The sequence below is a fragment of the Emiliania huxleyi genome, assembly GCF_000372725.1.
Source record: "Emiliania huxleyi CCMP1516 chromosome Unknown EMIHUscaffold_135, whole genome shotgun sequence".
NCBI classification, from domain to species: Eukaryota; Haptophyta; order Isochrysidales; family Noelaerhabdaceae; genus Emiliania; species Emiliania huxleyi.
In genome coordinates, this window is record NW_005201240.1 from 137906 (window position 1) to 153036 (window position 15131).

The 15131-nt window shown below is 65.9% G+C and overlaps 5 protein-coding genes across 5 annotated transcripts in view; 3 read left to right on the forward strand and 2 right to left on the reverse strand.

Annotated features, from left to right (window-relative positions):
- Window positions 1-2596: 2596 nt before the first annotated feature.
- On the forward strand, window positions 2597-4178 carry EMIHUDRAFT_110478 (hypothetical protein; the record flags this gene model as incomplete). The annotated part of the gene is made up of 2 exons (XM_005788412.1): window positions 2597-3371; window positions 3694-4178. The coding sequence occupies 2 exons, from the start codon at window positions 2597-2599 to the stop codon at window positions 4176-4178; spliced, it is 1260 nt and encodes a 419-aa protein (XP_005788469.1).
- Window positions 4179-4467: 289 nt separating this feature from the next.
- EMIHUDRAFT_110479 (hypothetical protein) lies at window positions 4468-7559 on the reverse strand (the record flags this gene model as incomplete). The annotated part of the gene is made up of 5 exons (XM_005788413.1): window positions 4468-4836; window positions 4900-5133; window positions 6756-6991; window positions 7062-7220; window positions 7316-7559. The coding sequence occupies 5 exons, from the start codon at window positions 7557-7559 to the stop codon at window positions 4468-4470; spliced, it is 1242 nt and encodes a 413-aa protein (XP_005788470.1).
- A 1358-nt stretch (window positions 7560-8917) lies between these two features.
- Window positions 8918-10075, forward strand: EMIHUDRAFT_70925 (hypothetical protein; the record flags this gene model as incomplete). Its single annotated transcript, XM_005788414.1, has 2 exons — window positions 8918-9589; window positions 9638-10075. 2 exons carry the CDS (start codon window positions 8918-8920, stop codon window positions 10073-10075), a joined length of 1110 nt encoding a protein of 369 aa, XP_005788471.1.
- A 1072-nt stretch (window positions 10076-11147) lies between these two features.
- On the reverse strand, window positions 11148-11867 carry EMIHUDRAFT_226894 (hypothetical protein; the record flags this gene model as incomplete). Its single annotated transcript, XM_005788415.1, has 4 exons — window positions 11148-11246; window positions 11313-11473; window positions 11584-11715; window positions 11774-11867. 4 exons carry the CDS (start codon window positions 11865-11867, stop codon window positions 11148-11150), a joined length of 486 nt encoding a protein of 161 aa, XP_005788472.1.
- Window positions 11868-12154: 287 nt separating this feature from the next.
- The window catches only part of EMIHUDRAFT_455184 (hypothetical protein), a gene marked incomplete at both ends in the record, with an annotated part of 4519 nt that continues 1542 nt past the window's right edge, over window positions 12155-15131 (forward strand). Inside the window, 8 exons of the mRNA XM_005788416.1 lie at window positions 12155-12508; window positions 12682-12771; window positions 12838-12879; window positions 12956-13328; window positions 13467-13513; window positions 13658-13719; window positions 13850-13876; window positions 14980-15082. Of these exons, the coding sequence (XP_005788473.1) occupies window positions 12155-12508; window positions 12682-12771; window positions 12838-12879; window positions 12956-13328; window positions 13467-13513; window positions 13658-13719; window positions 13850-13876; window positions 14980-15082 (1098 nt within the window). The remainder of the gene's footprint in view (window positions 12509-12681; window positions 12772-12837; window positions 12880-12955; window positions 13329-13466; window positions 13514-13657; window positions 13720-13849; window positions 13877-14979; window positions 15083-15131) is intronic.

Genomic DNA, 15131 nt, shown 5'->3' on the forward strand with positions numbered 1-15131 from the left:
CAGATCCCGCGCGCAGGGTCGAGATAGCCGTGAGGAGACGTAAACTCGAAAATAAAATGGTGAGTTCGCCGACTCGTCGACGGAGCCTTTTATCAAAACATGCTCCGGGGTGACAAAAGCGGCGTAGCCATTTTTGCACCTTCTTCATCAATAGAAGCCCAGCCAGGACGGCACGGTGGAGGACGGCTGTCGCGGAGCCCGACAGCCGCGACAGCGGCGGCCGGTGCAACGAGACGGCCGAATGTGTGGTCCTCGTCGAGCCAGCGGCTGCCTCTTTCTACGAGGGGGGTCGTGGAGCTCGGAGGGCGAGGGAGTCGCCGCGCCCCGAGATCGGTCCTGTGCAGGAACAGGAGGGGCGGCTCATTCATCCATCAGCAATCACTTCATTCAGCCGCCGAGACCGGACCTCGAGCGTCGGAGCGGGCCGTGCGGAGGAGGCGCCCGAGGAGGTGGCGGCGGAGGCGGCGGCGGAGGCGGCGCCGGAGGCGGCGGAGGCGGCAGGGGAGGGGGCGGCGGAGGAGGAGGCGGCGGCGAGGCCCGCCGGGTCGTCCGCCCACACGAAGAGGCCGCACCTAGTGGGAGAAGGCTCCGCTAGTGGGAGAAGGCTCCGCTAGTGGGAGAAGGCTCCGGGAAGGCTTTGCGAATCGCTCCCACGCCACCGCCCTCCCTCGCCAAGTCCCTCGCCAAGGCGCGGTCGCGCCTTCGGATCGCGCAGTGAAAGTACTCCCGCCCCTTGTTCTTTGTCGCTCGCGTGACGGTGGCCCGCGCTATCTCGACGCCGCAGCGGCAGCAGGGAAGGCCGCCGCCCGCCGCCTCCGCCCCCGCCGCCGCCGCCTCCCCCGCCGCCGCCTCCTCCCCCGCTGCCGCCTCCGCCGCCGCTGGCTCCTCTGCCTCCTCCTCCCCTGCCTCCTCCCGTCCCCTGCGGTCCTCCTCCTCCCCCTCCTCCCGCCTCCGCTCCGCCCACTCCCGCTCCGCCTCCGCGTCGACGGCTGCGAGCCGCTCCTCCGCCCTCGCACGCGCCTGGCTCGCAATCGCGCTCAGCGAAGCCTCGAGCGAGCCGCGCACCCGCCGCAGCCGAAGCCGCGGCACCGCTCCGCCGTACTTTGCGGCGAGCTGGTCGCGGGTGCGCATGTTGAGGGTGATGTCGCCCGCCTCCTCGGCCGCCTCGTCTCCCCACCGGGCGCCAACCTCCTCCGCGCCCAGCCGCAGCTCGCCCACCACTCGCTTGCCGCCGAGGTAGACTCCGTTGGAGGAGTGGCCGGCGGCGGAGCCATCCCGGATCGTGACGCGCAGCGAGGGCGAGACGCTCTCCACACACACGGACAGGTGCACCGACGAGACGCACGGGTGGGGGATGGCGAGCGCCGAGGCCGGTCCGCGGCCGGCGGTGGCCGCGACGCCGACAAAGAGTGGGACGACGCGCTCGCCAGATGGCCACAGCGCCTGCAGCACCCAGCCCGAGGACTCGGCCTGCGCGGCCTGCGGCAGGGAGGCAACCTGGCGCGCCGCGGCCGCCGCAAACTCGTCGGCTTTGGCCAGCGCCCCCTCGCAGAGGCGGCGCCGCTTGGCGAGCCACGCTTCGAAGTGCCCGAGCGTCTGCCCGACGTCGAGGAGGCCGTCGTCCTGAGTGCTGTCCTCCCTGTCGGGCGGGGTGTTATCGTCCGCCTCCATTCGCGCTGAGAGGCGAGGAAGGCAGCCAATCTGAGCCAATGGTTGTCGGATCTTGTCGGCGCTTTGAGTCAGCCGGCAAGAATTCTTTCGGCCTAGCCGTGAGAGACGGTAAGAATGCACGGCCATCAAAGCATGTGCTTGCAGAAAACGAAGGCAGGTACGTGGAGGGGTGGAAGGAGGCGGTGAAGGCGGGAGAGATTCTGCTCTTCGACGAGGCGCGGGCGGAGGTGATGCGGTATGCTCCTGGCGGGGGGCGCGGTCGAGGGCGCGGGGGTGGGTCGCGCAGTGCCCGCTGGCTGGCGGGGCAAGCGGCGAGGGGGTCGCCGGGGGGGGGTTGGGATGATGGGGATGATGGTCTTTTCGGCGAGCACTACGGTGCTCGCGGATTCGACTGTCCCCCCGGTCGTGCCCACCTTTGTTTATGAGGACGACGGCGCCTTCTAAGCCTAAAGGTCCGTCGCCGGCCTGTGCCTCTTTTGGTACCTGTGTTGAACCTGTGTGCTGTGCGAGAGAGTTGTTTTGTTGAATTCTACAATACAAGCCCCTCGCACAGCAGACTGGCACGGACTAGCACCACAAAAGGCGGTAAGAATTCTTAAAAAAGCTCTCGAGGTTCTCGAGGTGGATACCCTTTGGCCGCGTTGGGTAGCGAGGGTTGGTGTGACGCGATCCACGCAGGCGTGTTTGCTGGCGGCCGACCGTCAGTGCACGGAGTTGCCCCTTCTCCGACTGCCCCGGTCGCGTCGGTCGTCGTCGTCGCGTCGGTCGTCGTCGGTCGTCGGTTGGCGTCTCTCACCATCGTTTTTGTTTCGTCTTTCTGTGAATGGCGTCTGACAGCCGATTAAGAATTGCGCGCGGTAATTAAATTCTTTTTCCTCCCACAAAAAAATTCTTTTTCCTCAGCTCCAACTCGAGTTTCCCTGCCATGCCGACTGCGAGCCAGCAGCCGCTCCACATCGTGTACGCCCTTGTTGTGGTGTACGCCCTCTGCTACCAGCTCCAGTCGCCGATCGAGCCGTTCCTGGTCGCTCAGCTGTCCGAGGCCAACGCCGACGCCGCTGCCGAGTACGCGAGCCTTCGCACCTTCTTCAACTGTGTGCAGACCGTCGGCTCGTTTCTGGTCGGCTGCCTCGCCGACGTGATTGGGCTGCGCGCCTTGTTTGCCCTCAACTTTGTCGCGTGCGCTGCGTCCTACGGGCTGCTCTGGCAGGCGAGCAGCATGGCCGGGCTCTACGCGTCCAAGGTGCCCACGCTCTTCATGGCGGGCTTCCTGTGCGCACAGACCGCCGCCGCCAAGCTGACGCCGGCCGGGCCGGCACGAGCGGGCGCGCTTGGCCGCCTGACCACCGCCTACACTCTCGGCGGCGTGGTCGGGCCCGCGGTGGGTGGCAGGATCGGCAACGAGGTGGCCGCGCCGCTTGCGGTGGCGGGCTCGCTGCTGGCGGCGTTGCTAGTGCTCCTGCTGCCCGCCGCCGTCGACAAGGAGGAGGCGGAGGAGGCGGGCGACGGCGCGGGCAGCGACCAGGGAAAGAAGGACGCGCCTCCTGCGGGCTCTTGGTTCTCGCGCATGGGGCAGATCCTGCCTGCTGTGTGGCCGCTGCTGCTGACCAAGCTCGCCAGCGGCGTCGCCAATTCGGCGGTCGGCGCCGCGCGGCCAATCGTGCTCAAGGAGCTCTTCTCGTTCGACCAGGCCGGGCTCGGTGCCGAGGGAGCCGAGACGAGCCGAGACGAGCCGAGAGTAGCCGAGAGTAGCCGAGAGTAGCCGAGAGTAGCCGAGACGAGCCGAGACGAGCCGAGACGAGCCGAGACGAGCCGAGAGTAGCCGAGAGGAGCCGAGAGGAGCCGAGAGGAGCTGAGACGACTCGAGAGGAGTCGAGAGGAGCCGAGACGAGCCGAGACGAGCCGAGAGGAGCCGAGCCGAGCCGAGACTAGCGGAGACTAGCGGAGCTCGATGCCCGCCCGCAGCAAGAGACACCCGTCCGCCTCTGAGGCGAGAATGCCGACTCCCGCCCCCGCGGACAGGAGCCGTCATGTCGGCAGCCTTCTTCGGGAACGCCCTCGTCGGCCTCGCCCTCGGACACCTCTCCTCTGCCCTCGGAGGCGCACGCCGCACTGTCGGCTGCTGCCTCGCCGCTATGGTCGCCGGCTACGCCGCCCTCGCCGCTGCATACGCGCCAGATGCCTCTGCGCCGCAGCTGGGCGCCCTCCCTTTCCTTGGCCTCTCGCTCGCGCTCTCACTGGCGCAGTTCCCGCTCGCAACCACCCTCACCGCCCTCTCGACCGCCGCCGTCCCTCCCCGCCTCAAGGGCACACTGGTCGGCGCAGAACACGCCGCATTTGCCCTCGCCGGCATGGTGTCGCCTGCGGCCGGCGTCGGCCTCTTCCGCGCCGCCGGCTTGCGAGGGGTCGCCTCCGGCGCCGCCCTCGTGTACGCCTCGCTCGTCGCCTTCTGGCTCGGCTCGGCCCGCGCGGCAGCGGCCGCAGCGGAGAAGAGGAAGGACGAGTGAACCACGCTCTCGCTGGCTGGCGCGCGCGGTGTTACAAGTTTTCGTTATTCGGAAGATTCACTCGGAAGATTAACGAGCATATTGGCGTGTTAATATCCGCACGCTAGCGCGTGCGGTGCAGGACGCACACACACAGGCACACCAGGGCTCTCAAATCCTCACCCCTGAACGCCGCGTGTGCTGCTGTGCTCACGCCGTCTCGCGCCGATTTCCGGCCGGGCGGTGCTGTCCCTCCCTCGCTCCCTCTCCCGCCGCCCCTCTCCCTCTCTCTGCCTCTCCACCGCCCTTCTCACCCAACCGGCGCCGCCGCCGCCATCGCACCCTCCACCCCGCTCAGCACCTTCACCCCGCCCTTTGGCCGCTCCTTCCTTGGGGCGCACGCCCCCGCCGCACCGCCCCCGCCGCCCACCGAGCCGCCAACAGAGGCGCCAAACCTCTTCGCGCGCTTCTCGCGCGCAGCCCGCTCCTCCTCCGTCAGCGACGCGCCGGCGCTCTCCTGCGCAGGCTGCCCCCGCTTGCCCTTTTGCGCCGCGGCCGGCTTTGCAGCCGGCGTGATCCCGAACCGCTTCGCACGCTCGGCGACCCGCCTCGCCTCCGCATCCTCCTCTTCCCTCAGCGCCTCGGCCTTCGCCTTGAGCTCGTCAGGAAGCGGCATGCCCTGCGGCTGGGGAAGGAGGGTACGGGCTTCGCGTGGCAAAAGTAAGAGACGGTGCGCGCGCACCTTGCGCGTGTAGAAGGCAATGAGCGCCTCGTCCTTGTTGACGGCCTTGACTTTGCCGGGCGTCGGCTTGCGCGGCTGAAAGTTGGGGTTGTCCGGCGTCACACGCTTGAGCTCATCGACTGTTCCATCGAGCCGCCGCACCTTTGCCACAACGTCGCTGCTCGACGATACCTCAGCCGGCGCCGACTCGAACACAGACTTTGGGATTCTCACGATGCCGTCTTTCGCCGCCACCTCGAGCTTGCTCATAAAGATAAGTAAACGCGGGGCAGCTGGTAGACAGCAGCTTGCGGAGAGAGAGTCGGGGAGCGTGAGCGCTGCCAGCGAATCCGAGGGCCCTTTCTTCTTTCTCTTCCTCTCCTCCACTCTCCTCTCTCTCCTCTCTCTCCACTCCCCCCACCCCTCTCTCCCTCCCTCCCTCCCCTAACATCCTCCTCCTCCTCCTCCTCCCCCCAAGCAAGTGGCAAGTCTTAGCAGCCAGCCCTCCCTTGCGGCGGCTGGGTGCTCGTCGAGACGGAGGCCTTTTTGGTGCTCCCACCTACATCCCGAGGGCCTGCGACCCGCCGCACGGATCCATAGTCCATAGAGGTTAAAGCGAAAAGCCCGCGCGGATGGCGACGCGAAAAAAAACAAAACGGTGTGGGGGGGGGGGGGGGGGCTGAGGGAGGGTGTATGCAGCGAACCTGGCGACGCGGCCACCAAGGCGGGCGAGCGGCTTCGAGAAGGGCCCACGTGCCACGCTTCGCACGCCGCGCGCCCATTGGCGTGCCACGCTTCGCATGCCGCGCGCCCATTGGCGCCCACCCGTGCTCTCAAGGGCCCGGATATTGCGACGGGGAGAAAGGTTCGTTTGCGTGGAGCGGACGCGGCACCAACGGTGACGCAGGTGGCTGTGTTGGACCTCGATGTCTCCGAAACGCCTCTGTGCTGCGCAATCCCCGGGCCCGCTGAAGAGAGCTTGTCCAATGGCGGCTTATCAAGCGAGGGATGCTCGCCGGCACCCGGGTTGGCTCACGAGTCGCGAGTCAGCTCAGTCTCGAGTGAGTGGCTCGACCTCGAGCGGCAACCGCCTTTGGGTGCGTCACGCGACCGCGCCTGGCATGGTCTCTACGAATCCTTGTGAGATTTAGATGCAGCGTAGTGTTGCCGCTCCCCGGTGGTCGCTGACGGCGCAGGGCACAGGGGGCGGGTGTGTGTCGGGGGACATCAGAGATCAGACCCGGGTCAGCGGGCTGAGTCGCCTAACGAAGCAAGCGCAGCTCAGCGCGGGATAGCTCGCAATACTCAAGCTGATGTGCCGTGCTGTGTGTATAAAGATCGTGCCGTGATCCATTTCGGCGCTGCTCCTCTTGTGTAATCACTCCGCTTAATCATTCCTTGGCGTGGGTGGGACATGAGCAAAAGCGCCAAAACCATGGGCTCCATGCAAAACGCAAAAGCGCCAAAACACCGGTCCACCCCGCCGCGCAGATCGCAGGAGAGGATGGAGCGCCGCGCTCCAAGCGTGTCGCAAACAAGCCGGCGCGGACAGTGGCGCTCTTCAAGCTTCGGATACAAATCGACACGAGAGAGTCAGCTCTTCGTGGCGCAATGGGGCGCCGTACTCAGTCTCTGGGGTGGCGCGAGTCCGAGAAGCCACTTCGCGCGCACTCTCTCCGTCCCGTCTCAGAGTCCGGTGCACATTTGGAGGCAGCACGAGGCGCGCTGCCCTCGGGCGTGTCTCGTGCGGCTCAAGACAGCTTCGCCAGGTCCTGAGTGAGGTTCTTGACAACATTCGCAAGGACCGAACGAACGGGAGCGAGACGATCGTCCAAGCGCAACTTGCGCGCCGCGGTGATGCTCCTCGTTGCGCGCACCACCGTCGTCTCCACCTTCTTCTTGTGATTGGTGCACACCGTGTTGATCAGGTTTGTGACGCTCGCCTTCTTTTCTTCGATCACGCGCAGATGCCCCTCGAACTCCTTGAGCGTGTGCGCCGCCTGGTTTCGATATTCGCGGATGCTCTTCTCCTCCAGCTCGTTGGCCCTCTCGATCTCCTTTTGGCACTGCTTGAGCACGCTCCTCACACGGCTCGCCTTCGCAGCAAACTCATCTGTGGGCAGGTGGCTCATGCACGGGTGAGTGGCGCGTGGCGCGCGTGGGGCCGCGGGCGCGGCGATCACCCTTCAACTCGCGGATATCTGCATCCGCCTCGTCGTACTTGGCCGCGCGGATCGCTTCAAACTCGGCGTCGGCCTTGCGCCGCGCCTTCTCCCCCTCCTTCTTCTGCTGCGACTCGAGCTTGCGCATGAGGACCTGGAACGCGGCGTCGACCCCGCCGTCTGCGCACGCCGCGGGCGAGGGCGCGCGTCAGGAATGGAGTGGCGCTGTGCCTTGGGAGGTGAGGGGCGGCGGGGCGGCAGGGCGCCGGTGTCACCGCTCGCGACCGAGTCCTGCGAGGCCGAGTCCTCCTCGTCGCTCGACGCACTCGCGGCCACCGCCACACGCCGCTGTGGCCGACGCACGCCGCTCGTCTTGGCGGACTTGGCGATTGCGCTCTTGCCGGGAGCGCTCTTGCGGGCCGGCGCGGGCTTCTTGCGGGCCGCGGGAGGCTCCCACCCGTCGTTCTCGCTCTCGCTCGCGTCGCTGAAGACGAGGAGCTGGTCGGTGGTGGCGGGCATGATCGTTGGTCGAGGCGCCTGCGCCGGCCGCCGGGAGGGCAACGAGACAGCGGCGGTGAGATCGCGGTCAAAAGGCCGGGGTGCGATGTTGATATTCGGTGAGGGTCAGTCGACGAGGGCGTGTACCAAGAGCTCATGAGCTCTCGGAGAAGCTCGCCTCGGTGAGTGGGTGGTCGCACTAGCCGCTGTGCGGCCGCGTTTAATTGTTTCTTTTTTCTTATCTTTCCCCAAAACGGAAAGGGCTTAGGGCGCGGGGAGAGGGGTGCGGTGCGGGGTGCGTGTGTGTGTGCGGCGTCATGTGTGTGTTCCCTTCTTGTTTCATATCAAATTTCGGCGAGTAGAGGCGGCAGAATCTGCGAGGCGCGGCCGCTTATGATAACCTTATGCGGCCCGATGGGGAGGAGTGGGGCGGACTACGGGGATCGGCTTCTTACACCGCCCTTCCTTGCAGCGAGCCCCCTCCAACCCACCCGCGCTAGGTCTCGGGGGACGCAGGGGTCACACCCGACGACCTCGGGAACTAGCCGGGGCAGTCGGAGAAGGGGCAACTCCGTGCACTGACGGTCGGCCAACACGCCTGCGTGGATCGCGTCACACCAATCCTCGCTACCCAACGCGGCCAAAGGATATCCACCTCGAGAACCTCGGTTGCTCTGGGGGGTCGCACTAGCCGCTGTGCTGAAAAACAATTTCTGCAGGATTTCTTCCTCCTTCTTCTTGGAGGCGGAGAGTGCCAGTTCTTTCCAGACAGAGGGCCAGGAAGCCGTCGGGCGAGTGGGCGATGGTGGCGGCGCGCTCAACCATCTGGTCGGTCGTGTAGCGCGGCGAGCCGCTCGGCCGGCAGGTGACGAGCATTTCTGCCGTCGGGGGAGTCGCGGGGAGAGCACCGCGACCATACCGCGCCTTCCGAATTTAGTTCCCCGGAGTTTTTATTCTTGAATTCCTTTTCGCTCGGCTCAGTGTCTTCAAGCCCGCCGCCGGTGGGGAGCTCCGCATGCCGCACGCCTGCTTTTCGCTGCGCATGCTCGAGCCCCCGGCGAGGGCTTGTGCTGTGAATGCAGGCGTGGCCTGTACTCGCCAGCCTTTTCCCCATCGCGCCTGTTGCTAGCAGCCGCTCGCAAACCGCGCGGTCCCAAGACGCACAACAGACAGTCGAGAAAGGACAGGCGACGACAGCCGTGCTCACGGGCGAGCATCTGATGGTCGCTCGCGAGAGCAACCCCGCCTACGTGACGGGCAGCCTGCGCGCCATGCGCGCGCGGCGAGAGGCGCTTCGTGAGCTCGTCACGAGGCGCGCGCGTCTGCCCTCTGTCGTCAAAAAGCAAGAGGAGGCGTTCCGCAGGAGGATACGGAAGCAGATGACGGGCGACCAGGACCGGAAGATCCGCGACCACATCCGGGCGCGGATGGAGGAGCCGCCGATCGTCCGGCTGCGCGACAAGGTTTCGTTCATGCTCGGCGTCGTCGGAGTCGCGGCGATCGAGTTTGCCATCCTGGTCCGGCCGCGGAGCTTTGCGTGGTGGTACGTCGGCTTCATCCTGCCGCTGCTGGGGCTGCGGCTGTGGATCTACTCCCGCCTGCGCTGGCACTACTTTCTCATCGACTTCTGCTACATGGCCAACGTCTCCTGCCTTGTGCAGGTTCTCGCCTACCCGCAGCTGCAGCCGCTCGTCGTTGCCAACTTCGCGCACGCCTCGGGACCGCTCGCCCTCGCCATCATCACGTGGCGCAACTCGCTCGTCTTCCACTCCCTCGACAAGATCACGTCGGTCTTCATCCACGCGCTGCCCGCCCTGCTGCTCTTCTGCACGCGCTGGTACCCGCCCGCCGGGCTCGAGCTGCCGGACTCCATCTCCGCGTGGACGACGATGCGGCTCGGCGTCCTCTCGTATGGCGCCTGGCAGCTCTTCTACGTCCTGGTCACGGAGGCGCTCTTCGCACGCGCACTGCACGATGACCCTGCACTGATGACGTCGATACGCTGGCTCACCAGCCCCGGCTCCAACGGCGACTACAGCGGCCTCACCCGCGTGACGCACGACGTGCTCCGCTCCGTCGGCGTGATGCGGCCGGGCGAGATGTTCGACGCGGACCGCTGGAAGACCAAGCTCATCTTCATCGCGGTGCAGCTGCTCTACACGTGCGTCGCGCTGCTGCCGGTCCCGCTCCTCTGGTCGCACTACTGGCTGCACCTCGCCTACCTCCTCGGCATCTACCTCGCCTGCGTCTGGAACGGCTCCTCGTACTACATCGAGGTCTTCTCTAAGGCGTACCGCAAGCAGTTCGAGGGCGACGCCGCCGCGAGGCGTGCCGCCGCCTTGCAGATGCTCGAGGCGCCTCCGCCTCGGCCGAGCTTGCGCAAGGAGCTGAGCAAGGAGCTGGGCAAGGAGCTGGGCAAGGGCGGCGGCGGCGGCGGCGGCGGGGGTGGGGGCGGGGGCGGGGGAGGGGGAGGAGAGGGAGGAGAGGGGAGTCGAGGCGGAGGCGGCAGTGCAGCGGCAGACAAGAAGGAGGACTAGGCTTGTGGGGCCCTCGCGGCTGGCATGGAGTGTGCCTCGTCGGAAGGAGGGGCTGTCGTCTGTCTTGACCGTCTGTGGGCGTGAGGGTGGGGGTTGAAGAGTGGTCTGCAACGTGTGGCGCGGTGGCATGCGCTTCGTCCGAGCGGCGCTGCCAAGGCGCGGACCGACTCTTCCCGGGACTTGTGTTGTGAATATTGTGCTCTGTGCTGGCCCGGGGCAGGTGCGCGCAGGCTGGATGTGTGCCACAGTGCACTTGTGTCGAGGAGAGGCGCAGACGTTCTCTGTTTTGTTTCTTTCTCTTTACGGGCGCGCACTGGCACTAACACACCGCACAGGTACGGCTCTACACCAAAAAAGTAAAAGAATTTTGATACGGCATTTGAAAAAAGCCGTAGCCCGTACACGTCTCTCTCCCTGACCCTGTCGCCTGTGTGAGACTGAGCACTGACGGAGCTGTGACCCTGTGTGCTGTGGTGGCGGCGTGCCGTTTAGGGTGCTTTCTGTCCTGATATCCGATGAGGGATCATCCGATTAAAAACAAAAGGCCCTCTCAATACGAAGAGAAAAAAGAGAAAAATTGGGCGGGCTCTCGTTCGTGCTGCGCCCAGCGGTCTCACCCGCTCTGCCTCTGCCAGCTCTGGCAGCCCGCTGCCTGCACGTCTCGCCAGGGCGAAGGAGGGTGCACCGACGATGCGGGCTTGCCAGGTCGTCCCTGCCAGAGGTAAGGTAAGGTAAGGTAAACTTCTCCACACACACGAGGTGGTGGGGCAAGGGGGGGCAACCCTCGCGTCTCCACGCCTGCCAGAGGAAGCGGAAGGTGTGTGCGCGCGCGCCAGCAGCACGCTGCCGGGGGGGGCCGCGAGGCGCGTGTCGCGTGTCGGCGTGTGCCCCGCTCGTTCACGTGTCACACGGGGGGTGTGTCGTACTGTGTATAATATCTCTCTTGTATATATTTTGCATATGTTCAACGGCACGCTCAAACACTCCACTTTCATATGCGTGTGCGGTAGCTGGCACGCTGTCGGTACCGCTGTAGAGAAAGCACCCCAAACCACTGACTCTGACCAACACATCACTGCAAAGCTGCTTGGCTAAAGTCGTCGCGGCTGACGACCCCGTCCTCGTCGAGGTCAGCCTCGCGAACGATGTCGGTAGCGAGCAAAGCCGAGACCTGTCCCAAGGCCCAGACGCTATCGTGTGTGCTATGGTGTGCAGCGGGGGTGCGCTGCGGCGGCACCGGCTGGCTGAGAGCCTCCATAGCAGCCTGCACGGACGTAGCCGTGACGACTCCTTGCTGCGAAAACAGGTCATAGATAGCCGCGATCTCCTCCTCGCTAGAAGTGCCCGGTGTCGGCTGTGTGAGAATGGTGTGCACAAACTCCTCAAATCGCAGCTTGCCTGAACATTCGGCGGGAGTCAGGAGCAGCTGCAGGGTCGTGGGTCTGCGAGATAGTGACTAGCGGCAGCGCACGGAGCGTGGGTGCAATCGCCGTCACGAGGTCAGCCACCTGCAACGCAGCAGCTGAGGTCAGAGGCAATCGGGTAAAGGCTTGTGCGGGGCAGCGAATCCGCCTCCTCCGGGGGAAGCTCGAGGCCAAAGAGCTGGAGCGCGGTCCCAACCCCGTCAATGCCAATCAGGCCTCCCACCTACAGGAGCGGGTGGAGCCTGATTGCCTAGATGCGTGGCGGCAGAGGCACGGCCAGCGCGCGCGGTCGCCTGGTCGCCGAGAGCGTCGAAGATCTCTCGCAGGCGAGCGTTCTGGTCGGGCTGCAGGCTGCTGGAGCCGGGCATAATGTGTGTGTTCCCACGGCCCATCCGTTCACCGGTGTCGGTTTCAGCCGCGCACATTTCTTTTTTAGCACATTGATTGCGGCTCGAAAATACCCGAAGCTGCACTGCTGACTTGTTGGGCTACATCTACATGTACATGTAGCCGACGGCTTTCTTCTTTTGGGGCAGCGTTGAAGATGAGCAAGCCGCGCACTCGCCCTCGCAGCAGCGCCAGCCGGCCGGGCGTGCGTGCGGCGCCTGCGATCGACGAGGCGTCGTCGCCTCGCGGGCCAGACGACCACCGTCTCATGGTTGGCGTGCGCGTGAGGCCGCTCTCGGCGGCCGAGTCGGCCCGAGGCGCGGTGGACTGCCTGTCCGTCACAGAGGGCAACAAGGTCTTCGCGCGCGACCCGGACGAGAAGATGGGCGGCCGCGACTACCTCCGGCTGCAGCAGTTCAACGACCACGCGTACCAGTTTGACGCGGCGTTCGGCCCAGAGAGCGGCTCGAGCGAGGTGTACGCGCGGCTGGTGCGGCGCGTCGTCACCGCCGTGATCGACGGCTACAACGGCGCCTGCTTTGCATACGGCGCGACGGGCTCCGGCAAGACGCACACGATGCTCGGCCAGCCGCAGGCCTGCAATAGTAGAAGAGAGGAAGAAGTTCCCGCTCGTCCAACCTCCCACACCTCTCTCTCTCTCTCTCTCTCTCACTCTCTCTCTCTCTCTCTCTCTATCTCTCTCTCTCTCTCTCTCTCTCTCTCTCTCTCTCTCTCTCTCTCTCTCTCTCTCTCTCTCTCTCTCCCGCACCGCAGGAGCCGGGCGTGATGCCGGAGGCAGTGGAGGAGTTGATGGCGGCGGCGCTGCGGGACGACGACTTCGACTACAAGTTCGGCGTCTCGTACGTCGAGATCTACAACGAGAAGGTCAAGGGCCTGCTCAGCCCGGAGTCTTCATCTTCTTTAAATGAGGTTCGAATTGATATTGTTTAGGTCAAGGACCTGCTCAACCCGGACTCACAGGCAGACCTCGAGGTGAGGGAGGACGCGAGGCACGGCACCTAAATCTGCACCTGACTCTCACATATCTTCTCCTTCTTCTTCTCTCGAGGTGAGGGAGGACGCCAAGCACGGCACGCACATCCAGGGCGCCGTCGAGCTCGCCGTCGGGTCGGCCGCCGAGATCATGGAGCACATGCAGCGTGGCTCGGTCTACCGCACGACCGAGGCGACCAACTGCAACGAGGTCTCCTCCCGCTCGCACGCCGTCCTCCAGGTCACCGTCAAGGCCGTGCAGCGGTACGGAGAGGGAGGCGGCTCCAAGCGGCGCCTCGCCAAGATGTCGCTCATCGACCTCGCCGGCTCCGAGAGAGCGTACAAGACCGACAACCGCGGGCAGCGGCTCGTGGAGGGGCGCAACATCAACCGCTCCCTCCTCTCCCTTGCCAACTGCATCAACGCCCTCGCCGACCGCACGCGCAAGGGCGCGCGCCGTCCTCTTGCGACTAGAGACAGCCGAGCAGCGGCCAGACAGTGCTTCTGTGCACAGGCGCGCGCGGCGCACGACCCGTCCCCACGACTCGGCGCATCGAGAGGTGTGAGACGGCATGGGCGGTGCATAGGCGCGCACGTGCCGTACCGCGACTCGAAGCTGACTCGCCTACTCAAGGAGCAACTCCTGCAATATCTCTCAATTAGCTGTTAATTAACTGTTAATTAAGCTGACTCGCCTCCTCAAGGAGCGTCCTGCAACGCACCCCGCCTTCTGGCTGCGGCCGCTCGCCCCCCCCACGCGAGCGTCTTCCCTCGTCAGGACTCGCTCTCGGGCACGTCTGTCGCCGCGATGCTCTGCGCTGTCTCTCCGTCGTCGGACCAGTGAGACGAGACCCTCAACGCCCTCGCGTGGACAGCGTCTCTTCACGGCTCTGGCTGTGGGCAGGTACGAGGAGACTTAATTATCTCTTAATTAGCTGTGAATTAGCTGTTAATTAACTGCTGTGGGCAGGTACGAGGAGACGCTCAACACGCTCAAGTACGCAAACCGCGCAAAGCAGATGACGCCGCCGCAGGCGCCGCAGATCGTCCGAGAGCACCCGAGATCGTCCGAGATCACCCGAGATCGTCCGAGATCACCCGAGATCGTCCGAGATCACCCGAGATCGTCCGAGATCACCCGAGATCGTCCGAGATCACCCGAGATCGCGCCGAGGTCAGCCGAGATCGCCCGAGCTCACCCGAGTATCAGCCGAGCTCAGCCAGGTGACCCGAGATGACGCCGCCGCAGGTGCCGCAGCGGCAGGAGGGGGAGCACAACCCGCTGCAGGAGCAGGTTGCGGTGCTGCGCGAGCTGCAAGGCACCCTCGTCCACCTGGCGCAGGCGAACCTTCCGAGAACCTTCCGACTCGCACACCCAGTCACACAACCAACACACACACACACACACACACACACACACACACACACAACACCCGCCGCACCGCCACACCCAACACCCGCGCCAACCCGCCACGGGAGCCGAAGCCCCCTTGCAGTCTCTTCCACCGACGCCCCTCCCCTGCCCTTCACAGGGGATGACGCCGCCCGGCGCCGCACCGGCGCCGCAGCCGCGCCCGGCGCAGGGGGCGGGCAGGCGGCATGGCCGGAGGGAGCGGGAGGCGGCCGACGCTGCGCAGGGGCGAGGCGCGGCTGGCAGTGGGGAGGGGCAGGGAGGGCCGGGGGAGCGGAGGGGCTTGGAGGGTGTCGGAGAGGGCGGCGGGCGCGGAGGGATGAGCGGCGGCGGCAGGGGCGGCGGCGGCAGGGGGGGAGGCCGCGGCGGCGGCGGTGGGTGCGAGATCGAGGTGTCGGTGGCGGGCGTGCGAGTTCATCGACGAGCTGTGAACAGCGTCTCTTCACACCTCCTGCTGTGAATAGGTGTCGATGGCGGGTGTGCGGCGCGCCCTCGACGACTTGGTGGCAAGGCGTCAGGAGTAGATGCGGAGGGTGGGTGTCGTGCGCTGTGGCGGGCACTCGAGAGGACACGTCTGCAGCTGTGCTCGCATCCCTCGCACTCCCGCGGCGCCGCGAGCACGCTGCACGAGACCGCGCCTTCCCGCCCCTGACGCTGGCGCCCCTGACGCCGGCGGCCTCGCGGCGCAGGCGGCAGGACGTGCCTCGCGCGAGCCCCGAGGTGCACGCCGCGTACGTGCAGCTCGACAACATGGAGGCGGACGAGCTGGCGGCAATCTCGGAGGAGTCGGCGGTGCTGTGGCGCGAGCAGCAGTCGATCCTCGCTGAGCTGGCCAGCGCGC